Below are 19,874 nucleotides of genomic sequence, written 5' to 3'. Positions count from 1 at the left end.
GTATGCAGATGACATGATTTAATTTTTAAACATTTTAAAAAGCCGCGCCTCTTTAAACAAAAAATTTTTACTTGACTGTGCGGTTTTTTTAATTGTCTTTCATTTTTAATTCTATTGTGAAAAAACATTTTGCTATGTTGTTATTTAATCTATTTAGGTATATTTTAGAAAATAAACAAGTGGGATTATGTATCTAACATAGGTGCCTGGTCAAAAGCTATTTTAGGAGCGGTTAATGATTATAATTGGGCCCGTTCATGTTAAGTTGATTTTACTGTACTATTGTACTACATTGTACTCTCGCGGTTCAAAAATTGTTTAATTACTTAATGTTTCGCTTAACTAACTGGGAAAAATGTGCACAAAATAGGCTTCTGTCAGAGGCAAAAAATGATTTCTGTACAATACTATTGTTTTTTAAAAGGTGGACAAAATAAAAGATGTAGGAAGAAACAAAGCAGATGAAGAAGGATAGTTCCCAAGTCATCAAAATTAAAAGCTGAAAATAATTTGATTCTGTATACAGTTTTAGTTTTACAATTTCATCGCCAGAAGGAAGCGTTTCCGACCCCATAAAGTATACATGTTCTTGATCAGGATCACTAGCCGAGTCGATCTAGCCATGTCCGTCTGTCCGTCTGTCTGTCCGTCCGGATGAACGCTGAGATCTCGGAAACTATAAGAGCTAGGCTATTGAGATTTGGCGTGCAGACTCCCGAGCTTCTTCGCCCACTCTAACGCCCACAAACCGCCCAAAACTGTGGCTCCTACAGTTTTGATGCTAGAATAAAAATTGTAACTGAAATGTATTGTTCTCATCAATACCTATCGAGTTTTTTTTTTTTGCTCGCGAACGTACGCAAAATGGAAGTCGACTTTGGCTTAATCTAGTAAAATGCAAAAATCTCGGAATTGGGACGGAATATTCTAAAGCAATAACTTTACTTTTAAAAAAGATTCATGTAGCTTTCTATCGAGTCTGTTCCCAAGGAAATATCTCCATGTTTTGTTTTTATTGAATTAAGTACCGGTCGCGAAAGTACGATTTTTCCATGTTGTTTTATTAACAGTTAATTGAAAATTTGTTGGCCCTCTTTGGATTTTTATTTTCTTATTAGATTGCAATAAAGAGATTTGGTAGAAAAAGTGCAAAACAAATCATATTTTTTCCTTGCGAAATAATTAAACATAAAAAATCCTTTAAAAGTAGCTAAAAATGAAAAAAAGTAAATTTTTCAGCTTTCAGGGAAATTTCTTTAACAAAACAAATGAAATATGCTTTGGTTCCACTGTATTATGAAAATATGATTATTTATTTATGAAAATACCCAAAAAAAAAAAACGATGATTATGAAGTTTTATTTTGTTTCGGTCCTGGTTGACAATTACAATTACATCACCTGATTCTTCCTAAGAGCAGCATAAGTTTTTTTAAAAGCTAATTAATTTATTAGGTTTTAAAAAGCTATAGAAATAATTGTTTTCGTACTTGTCCTGTAACACTATTGCAGGACGGCCCTTATTATAAAAATTTACTTTTGTTATAAACATGAGATACAGGTAAACGAATGTCGAATGTAAGAACGACTAGAAGGAAGCCTAATAAGGAGGCTAAGAAATATTAAACGGCTCCAAGCGATTCAGTGTATGTATGTATTTATGGCCAAATAACTCAGCTGTTGTATTCATTAAGCCTTGTTCTCTTCTCTCCTTATTATTATTGCTCCCTTTATGTTAATAACCCGAAAGTGTTTTAAATTTCACGCGTCTTGCTTGTTAAATACAGACATGTGTTTATTGCAACAAGAAAGGAAGGACCGTCGCGATCCGAAAAATTATCCCAAAACGAAAATGGTTATTTGGTGATATTTCTAAAAAATGAGGGTGATCGGTCAGATATAAGTGACTACCAAGGGTATCTTAGTAAAAGGCTTAGCAAACTCGCACAAGAACGTACATAGACATCCTTTGGAAAAATTTTAATAAAATTCATCGATATTTGGGAATAAACAAATGTTTAGGGACGAATCAGTTACTCAAATTTCTTAAGTCATTGTTCTGGCGACTGTTGCTTTAGCTATTGTCACAAGTATGACCATTATTTATTATTTTTAATGTTTTTAAAAACAAATTAAAAACGGCTGTTTCTGAAGATTAAGCTTAAGGCTATTTTCTTATAATTTCATAAAAATTAACATACTTAATTTGAGGCAATTTGAGGATGATGAAATGAAAACTTTTGGATAACTTTTTCTGGAAAGAATTTTAAAACACCACAGTCTCGAACATTTTAACACGTGCCGTCATAGTCCGATCTATCCTTTTTTAAAACAATGAAATTTCTATAGCCCTGAAATCTTACTTTTCTTTTATTTTTAAACTCAACCTTTAATTGTTAAAACGGGAAAGGTAAAAAAAAGACATTGCTTTTATATTTTTGTATCTTTTTTATGATCGACGGCAACACTGACAGTAGTTTTAAAGTTTTTTTTATGTATATTCTTAATTATCATCTCTGATTAGTTTGTTCTTTTAATGATTAATAACCGCCAACGGGAATATATGTCCTTTTTATTAAATAAAACGTGACAATGATTTAGAGCAAATGGTATTTCCCAGCTAATTAAAATAACTGAAAATATGTATATACAAGATACAAAATTCCTTTTTCTTATTAAGCTTGGTCATTAATAAAAACAAATTCTACAAAAAGTCGCAAAAATTGTGCATTGCAAACATATATTTTTTATGCGCACGATCTCTTATTTTATCTGGGAAATATAAAACATTTTTAGTCTCGGTACTTCAAACCTAAAAATGAAATTATGAACCATGAGAGAAAAATCCATTACTTACGTTTACAATATCAAACGTTACCCATAACGATTCGAAAACAATTTTTGTGTCAGTTATTTAAATGTTTATATTCTTCACAAAAGGATTGATTTATGCACTAAGTTTGATACAAATAAAATAAATAATTTACTAGTACGGATATGTAATACAAGCTATTAAAATTTGTATAACAAGCTTTTTATGTACATGCCATCTACGCCTAAGAATGTATACCATATGTTTTGGTCCTATTACAATTAACCTTAATACAAAAGGAACTACGTTTGGATGGATATACAACATACATATATCGTTCATAAATAATGCTATACATAGGTGTGTTCTGTTCTGATCTGTTTCTATTCGATTCGCCTTGTCTATATCGTACGCATATCGTTGTCTATTCTATTCTGGACCTCTGGTGCCCGATATTGCTGCGCCGGGGCGACGAGTGTGACATTATTGTAGTATATGTTGTGCATATTGGCAATGGGCGCCGCCATCATGAACAGCGGATGCGAGATGGCCAGTTCGTAGGTGGTGGGGCTGCTGGGGATCCCCGAGGCCTGCAGACCGGCCACATTGGCGCCGGTGGCGTAGTGCAGGAAGGGCACATGGGCTCCGGCGTTTATCGTGTGCATCGGCGGCAGGGGATCCTCGGTCCGGCTGGATCGGCTGGCGGACAAGTACTCCTCGGAGGCGGGCGTGGTCGGATACCGGCTGATGCCACTACACTCCACCACATCGATGTCTACCCGGTCATCCTCGTCGTCCTCGTCCTCCGACGGATGCTCCGGCTTGTCGGGCGTAATCAAACTCTCTATCGTAAAAGATCGCTTGGGTCGCAGACTCAGGGGTCCCTCGATATCGGAACTGGTTAGCGCAGGCAGATTGGACAGACCCATGTCCGAGAGATTCGTGTGATCCGCACTGGACATGGAGCCGGGAGGCATTACATGCGGCAGACCCACACCCTGACCCAGGGAATTCGGTATATGGTTCGTGGTCCTGGGCAGAGGATCCAGCCTCATCGAAGCACTGTTCATGTCCAGCGGTGACATATGCGACGCACTGCCTCCATTCCGAGTGGTAAAGAAGAACCTATTGAGGTTCGCCAGGGCAGTCAACTCCTCGTTCAGCAGATCCTTGTCGTTCTTGTGCAGCTTGAAGCGCTTCCGCCGCCGCAGAAGACTGCCGTTCTCGAACATATCGAAGGCCTGCGGATGGAGGGCCCAGTAGGCTCCTTTTCCGGGTCTGTCCGGCCGACGGGGCACCTTTATGAAGCAGTCGTTGAAGCTGAGGTTGTGCCTTAGCGAATTCTGCCAGCGCTGGGTGTTCTTGCGGTAGTACGGAAATCGGTCCGTAATAAACTTGTAGATATCGCTGAGCGGCAGCATTTTCTCCGGCGAACTCCAGATGGCCATGGCCGTCAGCGAAATGTACGAATAGGGGGGCTTCTGTTCGCCGTAGGATTCTCGCGAGGGCCTGGGCATTATTACACTATGTTTGCTTCTCTAACACATCACAGTGTTACATATTTGTGGGCCAAGTTCATGTGTTATTGATTCACTATCCTCAAGAAAGCACTTAATAATTTTTTATTATATTTTCTTCACAGGTTTTTCTGCAGTAAAATCCTAAATTAATTGCCTGCATGCGGAGTGTTTAGGTAGAGTGCCGAGTAGTGCCGTCGCAGGAACACATGAACAGGAACTGGAACTAGAACTAAACACCCTATGGGGGCACGGTGGCGATACGACATGACGATATGATATGGGCGAGATAGCGACGAGAAGCGACGGCAAACAAGATCGCGCCAACTGTCGGCAATAAACTCTGCGCAAGAACTACGCTCGTTATAAGCTCCGGCGACGACACTGGCTTTACCACTGGCCTGGCACTGGATGTAAAAAGCACTCTCACTGAGGTTTCCTCTACCTTCCTGCCTTCCTGCCCGCCTGGCAAATTACCATCAAAAGCTGAATACGAATACGTGAGTGGTAGTGGCTATACTGGCTATAGGTATTGGGGGGTATGGGGGCTATAAAGCCCGAGCGAACTTGGGGCGAAGATAGCGATAGAGCGGGAACAAAACAAACGACAACAAACGAAGAACACGGCACACAAAAAAATTACTGTTTCAGCAGACTGGCAGACGACGTGCCGGTTATTGTACTAAGTGAGCAATGCCGTCCCCGTCGTAGTCCGTGGTATAGTAGTCCCCACACCTCCGAGCCGCCGAACCTCAATCCTCAATCCTCGGTCCTCAGTCCGTACGTACAACCAACCACAGTGAGCAATGCAATCAAAATATAATCACTCACATCATTGCCCCCGTGCTCTCTCCCAATCACCGCGATGCGAACATGCATCATCCCTCCGCCACGGCGAAACTTCAAAGCGGCGAGGAGAGCCAAAGCAAAGAGTCTGAGATTTACTAAACGAATAAACCAGTCTGACCAGACCGCACTACGCCGCTCTGGCGAAGAGCTAATGCCCCGCCGGTGGTTGCGGCGGCTACACTCGCAGAAATCTACCCTTGCCAAAAAGGGCTTTCAAGTTTTAACGAGGGAATGGGATCTATTACTATAAGGCATGGCCCGATATGACCCGAAGAAATAAAACCATTTTGCGAATGCCAGTTTCAGTCGTTTCTATTGTCACCTTGTTTATAAGGATCCAAAAATATAGATTCTATTGTCACCTTGTTTATAAGGATTCTGTTTAAAAAGCTTCTCATAAGTAGCCTTTTCGAAAATTATATTTTACTTAAATTTTTCTATGTGCCATCTATGTAACATACTGAATTAATTGCATAGAGTTTATAGAACTACTATTTTATATTATATTTATATCAAAATACTCTTGCTTAGAGTTTCTTAGGTCCCACATTATGAAAATCTTAAAATAAAAACTATAACAATATATAAATCCATGCTTAGAACATTTTCTTTAATGTACTTAGTCTATAGTTCGATCTGGTATTGGTAATATTAAAGGAGTTAAAGGACCATTAATTACAAAATGTAACTTTTTTAAACTCTTTTTACAGTAGAAACACATTTCTTTCTGTGATCTTTAATAGATTCAACCCACATGATTTCTTTTCGTGTATCAGGGGAGTATCTCGACGGTTTTATTTAGCTTTTCCTTTGCCGTCGCCCCAGCCGCTGCCGCTGCCGCAGCTCAGCTCCACTCTGCTCCGGACAAAAGAGCAGCCGCCCCGGCAGCTGGTTCTGGCCATGGCTGGGACTCTGGCCGCGACTGGGACTCTGGCTAACGGCCCAATGCGAGAGAGGTGTTGAAAAAGAAAATTACAACCACTTTACCGATTTACTGATTTTACGTTTTCATAATCTTGTTAGTTAATTTGCCTGCTTGGGACTCGGCCATGATTCCACAGAACGTAAAAGCCAAAGCACATTGCCACCGCATTCGGCGAACGTGTGGGTTTGGGCCTGTGTTTTGTGTTTTGGTATGGGCTTCGACTTGGTCTTGGGCTTGAGCTTGGGCTGCACCGCGATTTCGCGAGAGTCGATTTAACACTAGGATGGATAATTGTCTTTAATAGTGCGCCTGATAGACCAGCAAATCGCAATACCCGGTATGGGTGTATTAAATCGCATTAGCTATTAATGAGTCTGCATTCTTCCTATTTTCCGAGTGTAAATTAATGATATCTGGGTAACGCGAAAACAAATGAGTAGCTAAGCAGTCGTAAGAAATGCTCAGGGGTATAATTGAATTTTAATCACTAAAATTATGCATGGGTACGTCTTCTTTCTATTTTTGTACAATATGTGGAATTTTTTTTTGAGTGTAAGAATGATATACTCCTATAAATCTGTTAAATACATGGTACCCCTATTTAATTTTAAAAACAAAATATTTTAGTTCAATCTTAAAATATTATTCTCAAAAACCAAGGAGTACTTCCCACGTTCGGCTGTTATAAGGAAGTACAGAAAAAAGTTCAGAACCGGATACTCTAGTTAATTAAGAATTTATTTATTTAATTTATCTGTTTATAAATAACAATCGCATTTGGCCATAATTGTGCCGTTCATAGCGATAATTAGGTGCTCGGTGAGCGAAGGTTAACGGCGATGTAGCGCAGCACTTGAAGGGCGGCAAACTGGCCCGAAGAGAGAGAACGGACTTGGGATGTGGGATATGGCATGGTGTGGTACGGAATTCCGAATGGAATGGAGTGAGAGTCGTCGGATAGTCGGCAGGCAGTACCACCAAAGCGGGATGGCACGACGACGCTATCTGACATCTCGCTCCCCTGCTTGTCTATACGAAAAAAACCTAGGACGGGATTGGCCATTGCTGAAATACATTTGTTGGGGCGGAGCCAAATGCGCATTGTAATAAAATTGTACGTTTTAATTTAAGTGGACATATGAATATGGCAACGGTAGCACTTCTGATTAACCATTAACGAGTTTTGAATATCTACAAAAATTCAATCAGCCCGTTAAATTACATGCTATAAATAATCAAATTACCGCTAGTTACATTGTCAGTCAGTTTCACAACGAAATTATTTATAAATATGTATGTACTTTACATAATTTATATAATTACAAATGTACATATTGCGAGCAATTCTCCACTTAATGGGTTTATTATTTCATTCAAAACGTTTTTTTTTTGCTCATGCATGTGTGACATTAATTGAGCCCACGCGGCCATACTGTATTATTATAATGGAGTGTCCACCATTGCAATTTCTTGTTCATATTCAACTGAACTTCATCCCTAGTGACTAAAATAGTAAACACATATTTTTTATGAGCTTTAGCAACCATTCGTATACCTTTCCCACAATAATATCTATTAAAATATTGGAAATCACCCAAGTATATTGACATCAGCATGTCTATATTGTTTTTAGCTTAAACCTTAATAAAGAAAGCTTTTTATTGTTCGGACAAAAATCCTTTTATGGTGTAAGCTAGCACCAAGAACGGATATTAACCAGATGACAAAAAAATGTAAGCTGTGAACTTCCATAACTCAAGGGGTCCATAACTCTAATTTTTTTGTGATCGATATTAGTTCAATGTCTGGAACTTAAACTACATAAGAGAAATCCTTGAAGAATTGCACTTTAGTAACCTCCAGGCACAAGAAGAATAGAGCGAGTCTTTTTTGTTGCATCTTCATCTAGGAGAGATGAACACAGGAAAGGTCTGAAATTTAAATCTATTTCTATGGCCCACTTTTAACACTTACTAAAGTAAAAAACGCATATTAATATTATGCTTACACAAAAACCATTCAAACCATATAGTATTCTTTATTGTATTGTATATTTCTTAAGGATTAATCTTAAATAAAATTAAAGAAGTAAACCAAACATTAAATAAATGTATAAATGTATGATATTCGTCAAAGAAAAATTTGGAAACACTTTTTTCTGCCCCAAATCATTTACTCTAAGTGAAGAAAACGATATATACATTTTCCAATATCTGTTTTACATTATTTAATAGTACAAATAATACGTGTATATTCACCAGCGAATATCTAGATGTTCTTGAAAAATGTTAAGGGTAAATTGACGGAACGATAAACAAGTTAACGACTATTATAAGTAATGATGTTGTTGTTGTTTTTGATACTATTTTATTGAATTTATACTATTAATATAATAACTTCTATAAAACATGGATCGTTATCATTATGAATTTTATTTTAAAGAAATATTCTTTTTTTTTGACAAAAAGTTTATAACAAAAATCATAATCATTTTTCCTGATCCAAAAAAAATCACGAACAAAATTGTTTATTGTTGTTTTTTTTTTTGGCTCAAAATATAACTCATTAAAAACCCTAGACTTCCCTCTTATCCTTAAGTATATGATTTTACCAAAGATAATGCAGTAAATCCTTTTCTTCTTTAAAATAATTTTTTTTTAACTCAAGAGTAATCATTTATTTAAAAGTCATGATTAAAACGCAAGGACTAACCAAAGAGAATCACGTTGGTATTTTCCTATTCTGCGTGTTTTAATTCTCAATGCTTGATTTTTTTTTATAAAAAAAGATCCATATTCAATCCCTGTTATAAAATAGTAAGATTTCTGTATTTTATTGTAATATAAACTTTTTCATTGGTCAAATTGACAGTTTTGGTTTGTACCTTAATCCGATGTTTAACAGAAATCTAAATCAATCTGTATATAGTATATTAGTATATATATAATAGCTATAAAATGTCACCGAAGAGTGTAAACTTAAATATATTGGTTATCTTGAAGTTCTACTGTACTAAAACGGATCATTCTCTGCGCTAAAACCCGTGTGTTAAGATGTAATAATGTCGTTTTCAGCTCTATTCCATCAAATGACAGTCGGTGATACAGCTTAATTTGTTTATATTACTGGTTCTTCAACTTTTTCGTTTTACTGAAATTATTGTAAAACATACATATTCCATACCAATTTTTGATTTAAAAGAAAATATTTTATTAGCAATATAATCAAAAAGAATATTAAGTGTACAAAGTATGTTTTTTACAGAAAAGCTTTGTAAAATGTATTTACTTTTTTTCAAAAAGAAATGGTATTGTAGTAGCAAGGTCTTTTAAGATAGAAAAGATTGATAGAAAATAATGTTCTATTGATTTATTAACAATTTTAAAAATATAATGAGGATTGTAAGTAAATTCCTTGCAAAATACAGAGCCTCATAAACAATTTTTTTGGAAGGAAAATAAAATGTGTCTGTGTACAATTTAGCAATTAATAATATACATTTTCCTGGGAACAAACACCTTTTCCCATCAATCAGGAGCAGATCTTGCCCTAATTTTCTCTGCAACACCCAAGCTATTCAATTTAACCGTGAATCTTATTTAAAATTTATTTAAAAACCATTTGCTGAAACATGAATAGGCATTCAAAATGTGCTAGCGTGACGAAGCCAAAACATAAATTTACATTTTACCCAGAACCATATTTTCAATAAAATTATAGCCGCTGAGGTTTGCTCAATCAAATGGGCATACGTACACACAAACATAATGTAACAACAGATACAATCACAACAAATTTCACGCCAAACAATTACAACGCATTATAAGAATTTTGTTGGCAGAGGGATGGTCAAGGTATTTAACCCGCAACCATAAATCTTTTTATATTCGACTGGGCCTGTGGTTGTACTCGGTTATTTTTACTTGTGCTCAGTACCCACCCAGTGGGTTTCAGTTTGACATTTGCCTTGTAAATGCGTAATAATCAGGACATCCGACAAACAGAAAGTTACGCTTTAACTCCATTCGCTTCGGTGTACGGTTAACAGTTGTTACAATCATCCATTTAATGTTGAACAGCACCGAAACGGAAACCAATGAAAATAAACACAAAATCCCTAAGAGCAAAACATACCCAAACCCCCCGACCAAATTAAAAATCTATTTTTCGCATTGCTGACAAAAATTGCCTTTACACAATCCATTTAGCTTAATAATTTTTGCAGCTGCAGCGCGGTCTTCATAACAGACGCCCAACCGTTTCGCAGTTGCAAATCTCGTTTTCTTCTCACCAAGACTATTATTAAAATGAATCAATAATATCTCACATATATTTTTGTTGCTTTGGTGGGCCTTCTCCATCTTTAAGCAATTAAAAAGCCAAATCGGCAATGATTATTAATATCACTCAGTTTTAAAAGAAATACAATCATTAGCGTGAAAACTAAGAGAAAGAACAATCATAATTTTGAAAACTAAAACTTTGGTGTTAATATTGATGAATGGAACGAATCAATTTATTTATAAGTTAGTCTTACAATTTGTTTTCCGTGGCTAATAGCGAATTAAAATTAATTTGTTGCCTAATATTTGGAGTCTCCCGCTAAGTGCTAACCACAATGTTTTCTTCAAGATTAATGTTTGAAGGTACAAAAAGAACAATATTTGATTAAAAAATTTAATTACTCTATAAGTAACATATTGTAAGGAAATAAAGACGACGAAACAATAATAAAAAGAAACCAAATAATATTATTATAATCCCATTTTAATAATTTTTAGAGTAACAATCTAATGTCTAACCATCTTAGAACCCTGTTATATATTGTTTAGAAGTAAAGTATTGACCCAATCAAAACCGGGTTTCATAAAAAGCATATTTTTAAGAAAAACCTAATACTATTATATTTGGCAAACACAGTTTATTAAAGTCAAACCACGAATCGGGGAACAGAGGCTCGCTAAAACCCTTTTAATTGGTTATGCCCAAAAACGACTTAACCATAAAGCGCTCTACTGTGAATACTCCTGTTTATTTATTTATTGACCATCCTTCACAAACAATAATTGTACAAGACTGGAGCATATTCTATTTAATATCCGACGTTAGGCTGCTAATGCACCACCTGTCCAACAAAGCGTAACAATGCCCTAAGAAGTAGTTTACATTAAATGAAAGCCATAAATTAAAAAAGGAAACTGCTGTGCTATGTGTCAGAACCGTAATTAGAGATATTGGCTTTAAATAATCGACCGGCACTCATTTGTTCACTTTTTACTCGCCGACAACGCAGCGGCACGCCTGTGTTTAAGATCGAACCACAGAAAAGGTGTTAGAAAAGGGCGATCGGTAAAAAGGTAAAAAGGCACACACGAATTCTCGTTTTCTCACATGTGAATATATGTATGTGTATGTCCGAGTGCTCATCCCCTTTATTGTTCCATGGGACTGGGATCAAGTTGTATGTGGTCCAAACGGAGCGAAATCGTATATTAGTGGACGAGTTTCCATGCTCCGGCCTGCTGATCATCGGCATTACCAGTAATAGGCTGCCAGGTCTAACAGCCTGTGCAGGCAGGCTATTTAGGCGAATGCGTTCCATCATTAACATCAGACAGCTGTTAAATGATAGACAGAATTAGTATAAACACATTTAATTATATGGTTGGTGTTGTCAGGTGTTTTACACCTTATTAGATCGTGTTAACCTTTGATCTAACTAACTGATATGGAACGGCGGATGTAGACCCAATCCGATTCCTGAAAACGTCCGGCTGGGTCGTATGCAGTATAACTTTCCATGTGCCATTTTCGTTTTTACCTTAATTTATTTATTTTAATGAAAGTTACCGTTTAAATAAAGTCATAAGTAAATAACTTAAAGTATTCCCTTTGATGGCATATAGATGGCATTTGAAATTGGACTCTCTTTTTTTAGATTATTAAAAAGTTCACTTCGGTAAGCCAAAGTTCTAATACCCTTGCAGATTTTATGGCTTACAATTTGACTAAAATAATATAAATATAATATAGATAGATAGATATAATAATAGAATATCCTCTGCAAGGGTATAGAGAGAAGATTTGGTAAAATTTCGTCCAGAAATATAAAGTCATCTATTTAAAGATACTACTGGAAAAATAACATAGTAAAATAGTAATATAATGTTTCACACCGAAATAACTTTTGGCAAACTTCCGGTAAAACTTCTTTTGATAAAAAAAGATATTTTTTCCATATTACTTTTACTGTTTTACCAATCCGTCCGTGGTCAATACAATTTTGGAAGTTTTCAGAATCCCCAAATGATTCAATACAGACCCGTCTGCCCATCTGTTTCTTTGCCATTGTCTTTTTGATTGTTTTGAGATAAAATCTAAGCAGGGTTCCATAGAAATCTCTTTTTATTTGGTTGAAATTTGTGATGGCCGAAAATGTTCACCAAGTGGGTGTGACCCAGACTCAAAATATCCTTATTCTGCAACATTTTTCTAAAGACATAAAGATTTTCACCCATGGCTGAATATACAAATATACGTTTTAAAACCTACATTTCACATGTTCTTTGTGTCTCTTAATAAATCATTTCTCCCCTATTAAAATCCCAAAAATTATTAAAAATTAGTAAACTCAAAATTACAAACAACAGACGGTAGTATAAAAATACAACACTTTTATTTTTTCTTAAATTTCTTGGTGCCTTATTTATGTCAGTTACAAAGATTCTAGACGTCATTGTCCTTGTTTATTATTCCAGGATCGTTCGAAAAGATAAGCCTTTTCTGCGAGGTGTTCATATATGGACGGTTAATCCATTCGGTATCAGCCGCCTTTATATTCTCCAGCGTTCCAAGCTTAATTTGGTACAGCTTCAAAGCAAATCTTGGCCCCACTTCGCTGAGCTCCAACTCCTTGTTTACAAATTTGTACTGATGATGCCTAAATATAATCGAGTCATTGTGGTTAAGGAAGGACATTACCCTTGTGGAGTTTTCCTTCGGCACCGGGAACAAGTGTTTGAGTATCTTTACTGTTCTCAAACCAATGGGCGTTTTGAAATTATTAAAAATTAAATGTGGCTTCTGCTCGCTCATGTGTCCGATATCGGGAATATCATGTCGCATAACCACATCGGATATGTTGAAGAAGGCAGTCGGCCCATACGGAAGATGACAAACCACAAGGCTGTCCGGGATACCCCGATGCTCATGGACAATTAGGAAATCGGTTACATTATTGGCACGACAGGCATGCATTAACGTAGTCAGCTGGTAGTTTCCTCTGTTCATCTGCTGGGCATTTGGAATTATCAGCCGGAGCTCCTTCATAAACATTTTCAATCTGGACGAGGGGTTGTGCGAGGTGGTCAGCATTATTTTGGGGTCCTCACATCCGGCGTAGTGGTATTCATCATTAACGGTGCGGTCGTCGACACCTGAAATAAAAATATTAATATTAATATTAGTGGATATAGGTATAGTGAATTTTATAGTCTAATCCATGTTAAAATAAAATAAATTTTAATCTTAAAACCGTTTTGGGTAAAATGTAAAAAATGGCTTTCCATTTTAGAAACAGTTAAATGTGAAATATACTATAATATGGTACATAGTTTTATAAGGTTTCTTTGCTATATAGACTGGCGATAGTCATCAAAATTATATTTAAGTGTGGGCAAACCAAAGATGTAATGTGGATAATTGCAATAAAATCAACATTTAATGTTTGTTGGCGCAGTCTGACTTCTAAACACGCATAGGAAATTACTATTTATTGCTTGTTAGTTCAGCATTGCCATTAAAATCTCAACTTGCAGATTAAGAGTCACGAATACTGCTTTAGTATTGGCTGGCCTATTAAGCTACCAGTTTAGTGCAAAAGAAACACCCACAATTCAATATGGTTACTTCTAAATTTGATTTTAAGTTTATGAACTAACTTCGATAAATATAACGTTCATAAGTTTCCAGTAGTTTCACTTATCATACATAGATAAGTGCAAAACATTTAATATTCTTACCATCATCTGCATATTTCAGCGATTTGTAGGCCGTCATGCTTTTCTTCACATTTTTGGAGCTAATGGACTTGTTCTCATTGATGCTTTGAACAACGGTCTCCTGGATTTTCTGCTTGGACTTGAGGCGCTCGGTAAGGGCTTTATTATAAAGGTATTCCCTTCGTTGTCTGGCTTGTTTTCGCAGCATTTTTATTTGTTATTATTTCTGCCTGCACGTGTACGGTTGAAAATAAATGAAAACAATACCCACACCACTCGAATTCCGATAACTTATCGACAGCTGCTAATGAAACGCGTGGAAAAGAAACACGGTGTGGAAATAGCAACCTTACTTTTTCTGCAATATCAAATTGTAATACAATTAATATTTAAATAAATAATTCAAGATCAAATATTTTTTCTCTTTAAACATAGGTAATAAAAAAAAGCATTCCTATTAATAGAAGCAATTTAATATAATTTTTAAATTGTTTTTTGAATGAATCCCCCTGTTCCACCTTTGAGCCTTTTGAAATTCAAGCTTGACCTCGCCGCTATCTTGACTAACACAAAATATTTACGAGTGTTTATAGCTACGTGCTCGTGCACTGTGTTTTTGCATATTGTTTAAATAATATGCCTTTACTATGACTTTTAATCTAGTCAAATCGTGGGACAAACCACAACCAATCGCTTTAATGGGTTAACTTAAGGGTTGTGCACATATTTTTCCCGTTGCTGAGGAAAACTATGGCATCGTCGGAAGTCAACATAAAAAACATAAACAATTTGCGGCAAACACAATGCTTACGCAAAACATTAAAATGGTAAATAAAAAAGTCGGCAGCAAAGAGTTTTATTGTACAATTAGTGCACATACTTATGTTCGTTACATTTCAGCAACATCTTCATATGTGTTTGCTCTGCTTAATTGCATTAGCGATACTTTCATATTTCGTTCATCAGCGGCCTTCCTGGGTAACTGATTATAAAAAAGCAGTTAACTATAATGAGGCGTAAGTATTTTCCGTATTTGGATTTTTCAGATACGTTTCTGTTTACTGTCCTACATACTTTTGCTTTCACCACTGATTTTTACGACTTTTTATATTGGCCAACCCGGTTGTTATAGTTTCCCTAGTTGCCAAACAAAAACCCATAATGGGAAAGCAATTATAGCTTGATTACTTATTAAATAGTCACAGTCTTAGCATCTTATATCTCAATTCTTGTTTTTGTTATTTTATAAATTTAATTTTTAATTTACTATATATGATGATACCTATATCATATATTTTTGAAAGATTTTACCCCACGAATTGAGTATATTGATGATTCACTATAACTTTCTCAATTTGGACTAATTAAATTTTTGAACTCCCCAGCCAACCTTGGAGAACCCCGCTTTACATCGTCGTGGTCTGCTGCGGTCAAAGAGTCCAAGAGACTCTTGTTATGATCAAATCGGCCATTCTGTTTAATTATGACGAAGAGTATCTTAAATTTGTGATCTTCACTGAGGATGGAAAGGGTGATGAGTTCCGAGAAAAGTTGACAGACTGGCGGGATATCAAACCATTTACATTTGACTTTGAGATCTTGCCATTAAAGTTTCCGAGTGGCAATGAAGCCGAATGGAAGAATCTCTTCAAACCCTGCGCAGCCCAACGTTTATTTTTGCCGGTAAGTGTAAAATACAAATAATATATATATATATTGTACAATACTGAAATTATATTATTCCAGTCATTACTAACGAATGTAGACTCATTGCTGTATGTTGACACGGATATACTGTTTTTGTCACCCATCTCCGATATCTGGCGATTCTTCAAGAAGTTCAATGAGACTCAAATGTCCGCACTGACACCCGAGCACGAAAACGAGAATATTGGATGGTACAATCGCTTTGCACGACATCCGTTCTACGGCCGACTTGGCGTTAATTCCGGCGTCATGCTAATGAATCTCACACGAATGAGGGAAATGAAATGGGAACAACATATATTGTCTATTCACAAGGAGTACAAGCTACGCATTATTTGGGGAGACCAAGACATTATCAATATACTGTTCTATTATCATCCTGATAAGCTGTACATCATGCCATGCGAATATAACTACCGTCCAGATCACTGCATGTACATGAGCATTTGCAACATGTCTCACGCTGGCGTCAAAGTAATCCACGGAAATCGCGGGTACTTCCACTCAGATAGGCAGCCTCTCTTCAAGTCTATTTACGAGGCTATGGAGAACTACCAACTGGGCTCTAATGCCAACACCGATTTCTTAATGCCCTTACATGCAGCACTCAGTATACCATCCGTCAATAACTCAAGCTGTGGAAAAATATCAAACGAAGTGTTAAAAGTGGCGAATACAGTTATAAGTAATAGGTACAGGGAAGTTTAGCAGTAGTACATGTATTGTAATATAGAATATTATTAGAAAATTCAACTGTAGGATTTGTATCGAAATATAAATAAGTCATAGGTTTTAATGAATTTCCCATGTTTATATATACGCAATAAAAATGTATATGCTAAAATCAACTAGTTTCATTGAACAAAATTAAACTCGTTTATATGAAACTTTAATTTTATTTTAAATCTCGATTGCATGGTATAATAACAAAGACACTTTGTATTAAAACGGACTTAGCTAGGCAATAAATATGTTCGTGTATTTCCATACAACATTGACTAAGAACACAGGCATGTATTTTCTAAATTAGATTTGATCCACGGAATGAACTTGCTCACTCTTGAGTAAACACCCGGATATCCTTCGCGGCCGCATCCAACGCCCCAAGAAACGATTCCGACAATAAAATACTTAACTCCATTAGATAACAACAGCGGTCCTCCACTATCGCCCTGGCATGAGTCCATGGATGGCCTTCCGGCGCACAACATCGATGAGGTAATTCGAGTACTTTTGTATTTTTGATTTCGGCACTCCGTGATGGACATGATTGGAACTTTAACTTGATTAACGATGGACGGCAACTCTCCTCCTTCGGACGTCCGACCCCAGCCAACAACGGTGCCAATTCGACCTAGAAAAATATTAAATGAATGTTTATAAGCTATAAACCTAGTTTAGTACAAAATTACCTGCAGGATCGTAATTGAACCGGGGAAGACAAACTGGCTTTATGATTTTAGAAAACGAAATAGGCTTGCGAAGTCTCAACAGAGCAATATCATTGTTGTAGGTATCTGGGTCAAAGCTTTTGTGTTTTATCACGGCTGTTACAGCCCGTTGGATGGCCTGCGACTCCGAAGTAATCTCTTGATCGTGGTCTCCAAAAATAATTCGGATTTTGGATTTTCTCAGTTTCTTAACGCAGTGAGCGGCGGAAAGGACATAATCCTTGGTCAGCAAGGACCCTCCACAATGGAACTTTCCATCATACACGATTCTAGCCATCCACGGGTATTGGTTGACACCGGTTGGTTTCCCGCCTACTATGCGGATCTCTTCATTGGAAAAACCACAATCTTTAGGGGAAAAATAAAATAGGTTAATCACATTAGTTCCATATACAGACAAAGTCTTCGCATGACCCATATTGTTCTTGCCTGGCCCAAATTAGGCTTGTTGACTATCAACAAAAATATATATGTAGGTCGTACGCAGACTTTTGTCGGCCGCCGTGTGAAGAGATTTCTACTTTTGCTTACCACAATCACAATTCTTTAGGCTCGAGTTTTCTGTATACTCAACCTCGTCTTCTGTGTCCGAAAGTCCAAAGGCATTTGATACTCCCGAACTTATGCGAAAAATAGTGTCAAATAGAAATTTACTCGTGCGTTTACTTTGGCCCGAATGTATTTTGTTTATAGCCGACTCATTAAAACCTATTGAATATTCCAAGCACATAAGACTGGAACAATTCATCGTCAACACCCAAAATAAGAATATATATTTTAAATTCATGTTCACGAATAAGATATCATTGTAACAATGGGATATTTTTGTTTTTTGTGGGAAACTCGATCAATAAACTAACAAATGCAAGACATCTTTAAACACAACAAAACATTTGTACATTTAAAACGTAACAATTGTAGTGATTTAAAAAAATTAACAAAGATTCTGTAAATACGGACTAAGAATAAATAAAAGTGTGTAACTAATTAATGTAACATAAAATATGTACTAAGTTTTAGCAGGTAATGTAGCGTACGAATCGCTCGGCGTTAATACAAAACGTGAGAAATTAGTCACAGTGTGGCCACCTATTCAAATTTCTACCTGTCCACTCCATGGTCATCAGAGATCAGCTGTTTTAAAACCACTTTCTTTTTTAGAAAGTAAGGTAAACATTTTCACTGTTCAACTCTTAAATTTAATATCGATCGGATAAATACTAACATTAAATTATAAAATTTTTAATGAGTGTCGGTTTTAATATGTTTCTAATTATATTAAGATTTTGTATAAATATGTAAACATATATTTTCCATACTTGAAAATATATACGAAATACCTCAGAAGATAATTTATAGATTTTTCCAAGCCTTTATAAAGTGGATCCGTTCCTTGAAGAATATAAAAAGCGATTTAAGTGTTTTTAACAGCAACATTTTAATATATTTATTGATCTATCTATGCAAGTTTTTCGTTCTCCAGTCGAACAAATCGTCCACACTGCAATCTTCCTCGCTTGAACTTAATTCAGGATCTATTTCTACTTTGGGATTAACTCGCCTCTTGTTACTCAAAAGCAAAGTTTTCTGATCGTTTATTTTAATGAATCTCTTCCAGTTATCGATTTGCTCGTCTATTTCCTTAATGTGCCTCTTGAGATTGATGTCTTCCTGCTCGTCGGCTACTATAACACTGGACTCCGTGTCAGCTCTCTTGATCTCTTGTTGGAATCGCTGCCACTCCTCGTCTTGGAGACGGGCTGCCTCGGATTTACTGGTCTTGTCCTCGTCGAAAAACTTTTCTGGCAATTTTTCGGAAACGGATTCAGTGACAGTCTTGTTGCTTGAATTTGGCTGAGTGGGTTTCTCATGAATGATGGGAGTATTCTTTTCTTGGCTGGTCTGTGGAGTTTTTTCCGGATGAGCGCTGGATTTGGTGACAGGAGTGGGAGCTGTCGAAGACGGTACTGATGGTTCCTTGGGGGCAGTATTAGTGACAGGTTTATCTATCTTATTCTGCTTGGCCTGATCCACATTTAGCTTGTGTTGCTTGGAGTTGATGTGCACCTTCCAGACGCTGGGCTTGATGGGAATCCTGCAAATTATACAGGTCAAGGTTCCTGCGGAGTCATACGTATAATTTAGTTTAGTTAAGGAAACCATGATGCAGAAGCAAGTTTTGTACAGAGACATATAATGCTGCAAGTGTATAATATAAAATATGATTAACAATGATTTTTAAAGAATTGTTTGGTAAACACCTGCTAAAAATGTAAATAACAATGTGATCTCTGTGTTTTAAAAGGATATTTGGCCAAGGGTGAATCCACTGTGACAGCTGGCTTTTTAGAAACGCTTAGTTTCTTTTGAAGGCGTTTAATATTTCCATTATTCATGTTGATTTGTAATTATTTGTTTTATTCGGCTTATTTTTGGGCATCAGATGGGAACGAGTTCACTGAACTAGTTCTGTTTATCGAAAACTAGTTATTTTCATAACTAGAGATGAGCAAACTGGTGATTATTTGAAAATAGTTGTTTTTTTGGTAGAATGGCAAGGGAAACGAATGTAATGGATCAATATAATAAATGAAAAAATAAATAACTTTTTAAT

General features: G+C 36.2%; 5 protein-coding genes across 5 annotated transcripts; 1 reads left to right on the top strand and 4 right to left on the bottom strand.

Annotated features, from left to right (window-relative positions):
* Positions 1 to 3,040: 3,040 nt before the first annotated feature.
* Positions 3,041 to 4,380, bottom strand: LOC119559442 (fork head domain-containing protein FD4). Its single transcript, XM_037872545.1, has one exon. It carries the CDS (start codon positions 4,326 to 4,328, stop codon positions 3,213 to 3,215), a length of 1,116 nt encoding a protein of 371 aa, XP_037728473.1. The 5' UTR covers positions 4,329 to 4,380; the 3' UTR covers positions 3,041 to 3,212.
* An 8,359-nt stretch (positions 4,381 to 12,739) lies between these two features.
* On the bottom strand, positions 12,740 to 14,367 carry LOC119554099 (U3 small nucleolar ribonucleoprotein protein IMP4). The gene is made up of 2 exons (XM_037864852.1): positions 14,124 to 14,367; positions 12,740 to 13,538 (listed from the first exon to the last, which is right to left on the bottom strand). Exons 1-2 carry the CDS (start codon positions 14,308 to 14,310, stop codon positions 12,829 to 12,831), a joined length of 897 nt encoding a protein of 298 aa, XP_037720780.1. The 5' UTR covers positions 14,311 to 14,367; the 3' UTR covers positions 12,740 to 12,828.
* A 321-nt stretch (positions 14,368 to 14,688) lies between these two features.
* Positions 14,689 to 16,645, top strand: LOC119563250 (glucoside xylosyltransferase 2). Its single transcript, XM_037876563.1, has 4 exons — positions 14,689 to 14,929; positions 15,003 to 15,118; positions 15,488 to 15,785; positions 15,849 to 16,645. Exons 1-4 carry the CDS (start codon positions 14,906 to 14,908, stop codon positions 16,515 to 16,517), a joined length of 1,107 nt encoding a protein of 368 aa, XP_037732491.1. The 5' UTR covers positions 14,689 to 14,905; the 3' UTR covers positions 16,518 to 16,645.
* A 37-nt stretch (positions 16,646 to 16,682) lies between these two features.
* On the bottom strand, positions 16,683 to 18,339 carry LOC119563251 (trypsin-1). Its single transcript, XM_037876564.1, has 3 exons — positions 17,792 to 18,339; positions 17,222 to 17,608; positions 16,683 to 17,163 (listed from the first exon to the last, which is right to left on the bottom strand). The coding sequence occupies exons 1-3, from the start codon at positions 18,045 to 18,047 to the stop codon at positions 16,808 to 16,810; spliced, it is 999 nt and encodes a 332-aa protein (XP_037732492.1). The 5' UTR covers positions 18,048 to 18,339; the 3' UTR covers positions 16,683 to 16,807.
* A 350-nt stretch (positions 18,340 to 18,689) lies between these two features.
* On the bottom strand, positions 18,690 to 19,718 carry LOC119563253 (zinc finger protein 830). The gene is made up of 2 exons (XM_037876567.1): positions 19,571 to 19,718; positions 18,690 to 19,394 (listed from the first exon to the last, which is right to left on the bottom strand). Exons 1-2 carry the CDS (start codon positions 19,654 to 19,656, stop codon positions 18,716 to 18,718), a joined length of 765 nt encoding a protein of 254 aa, XP_037732495.1. The 5' UTR covers positions 19,657 to 19,718; the 3' UTR covers positions 18,690 to 18,715.
* Positions 19,719 to 19,874: the final 156 nt, after the last annotated feature.

Source organism: Drosophila subpulchrella, chromosome 3R (genome assembly GCF_014743375.2).
Source record: "Drosophila subpulchrella strain 33 F10 #4 breed RU33 chromosome 3R, RU_Dsub_v1.1 Primary Assembly, whole genome shotgun sequence".
Classification (NCBI taxonomy): Eukaryota; Metazoa; Arthropoda; class Insecta; order Diptera; family Drosophilidae; genus Drosophila; species Drosophila subpulchrella.
Note: the sequence above shows the minus strand (reverse complement) of the source record. Positions and strands in the feature narration are given on the sequence as shown.

Bases quoted from the DNA above. Each gene is read 5' to 3' on its own strand.
- LOC119559442 (XM_037872545.1), bottom strand. From the start codon at position 4,328: ATGCCCAGGCCCTCGCGAGAATCCTACGGCGAACAGAAGCCCCCCTAT.
- LOC119554099 (XM_037864852.1), bottom strand. From the start codon at position 14,310: ATGCTGCGAAAACAAGCCAGACAACGAAGGGAATACCTTTATAATAAA. The intron at 13,539-14,123 runs GTAAGAATATTA...TTTTTATTTCAG, and splicing joins GCTGAAATATGCAGATGATG to GTGTCGACGACCGCACCGTT.
- LOC119563250 (XM_037876563.1), top strand. From the start codon at position 14,906: ATGCTTACGCAAAACATTAAAATG. The intron at 15,119-15,487 runs GTAAGTATTTTC...TGAACTCCCCAG, and splicing joins GCAGTTAACTATAATGAGGC to CCAACCTTGGAGAACCCCGC. The intron at 15,786-15,848 runs GTAAGTGTAAAA...ATATTATTCCAG, and splicing joins CCCAACGTTTATTTTTGCCG to TCATTACTAACGAATGTAGA.
- LOC119563251 (XM_037876564.1), bottom strand. From the start codon at position 18,047: ATGAATTTAAAATATATATTCTTATTTTGGGTGTTGACGATGAATTGT. The intron at 17,609-17,791 runs GTAAGCAAAAGT...TTTCCCCTAAAG, and splicing joins CCTAAAGAATTGTGATTGTG to ATTGTGGTTTTTCCAATGAA. The intron at 17,164-17,221 runs GTAATTTTGTAC...ATATTTTTCTAG, and splicing joins GTTCAATTACGATCCTGCAG to GTCGAATTGGCACCGTTGTT.
- LOC119563253 (XM_037876567.1), bottom strand. From the start codon at position 19,656: ATGAATAATGGAAATATTAAACGCCTTCAAAAGAAACTAAGCGTTTCT. The intron at 19,395-19,570 runs ATATCCTTTTAA...ACTAAATTATAC, and splicing joins GTGGATTCACCCTTGGCCAA to GTATGACTCCGCAGGAACCT.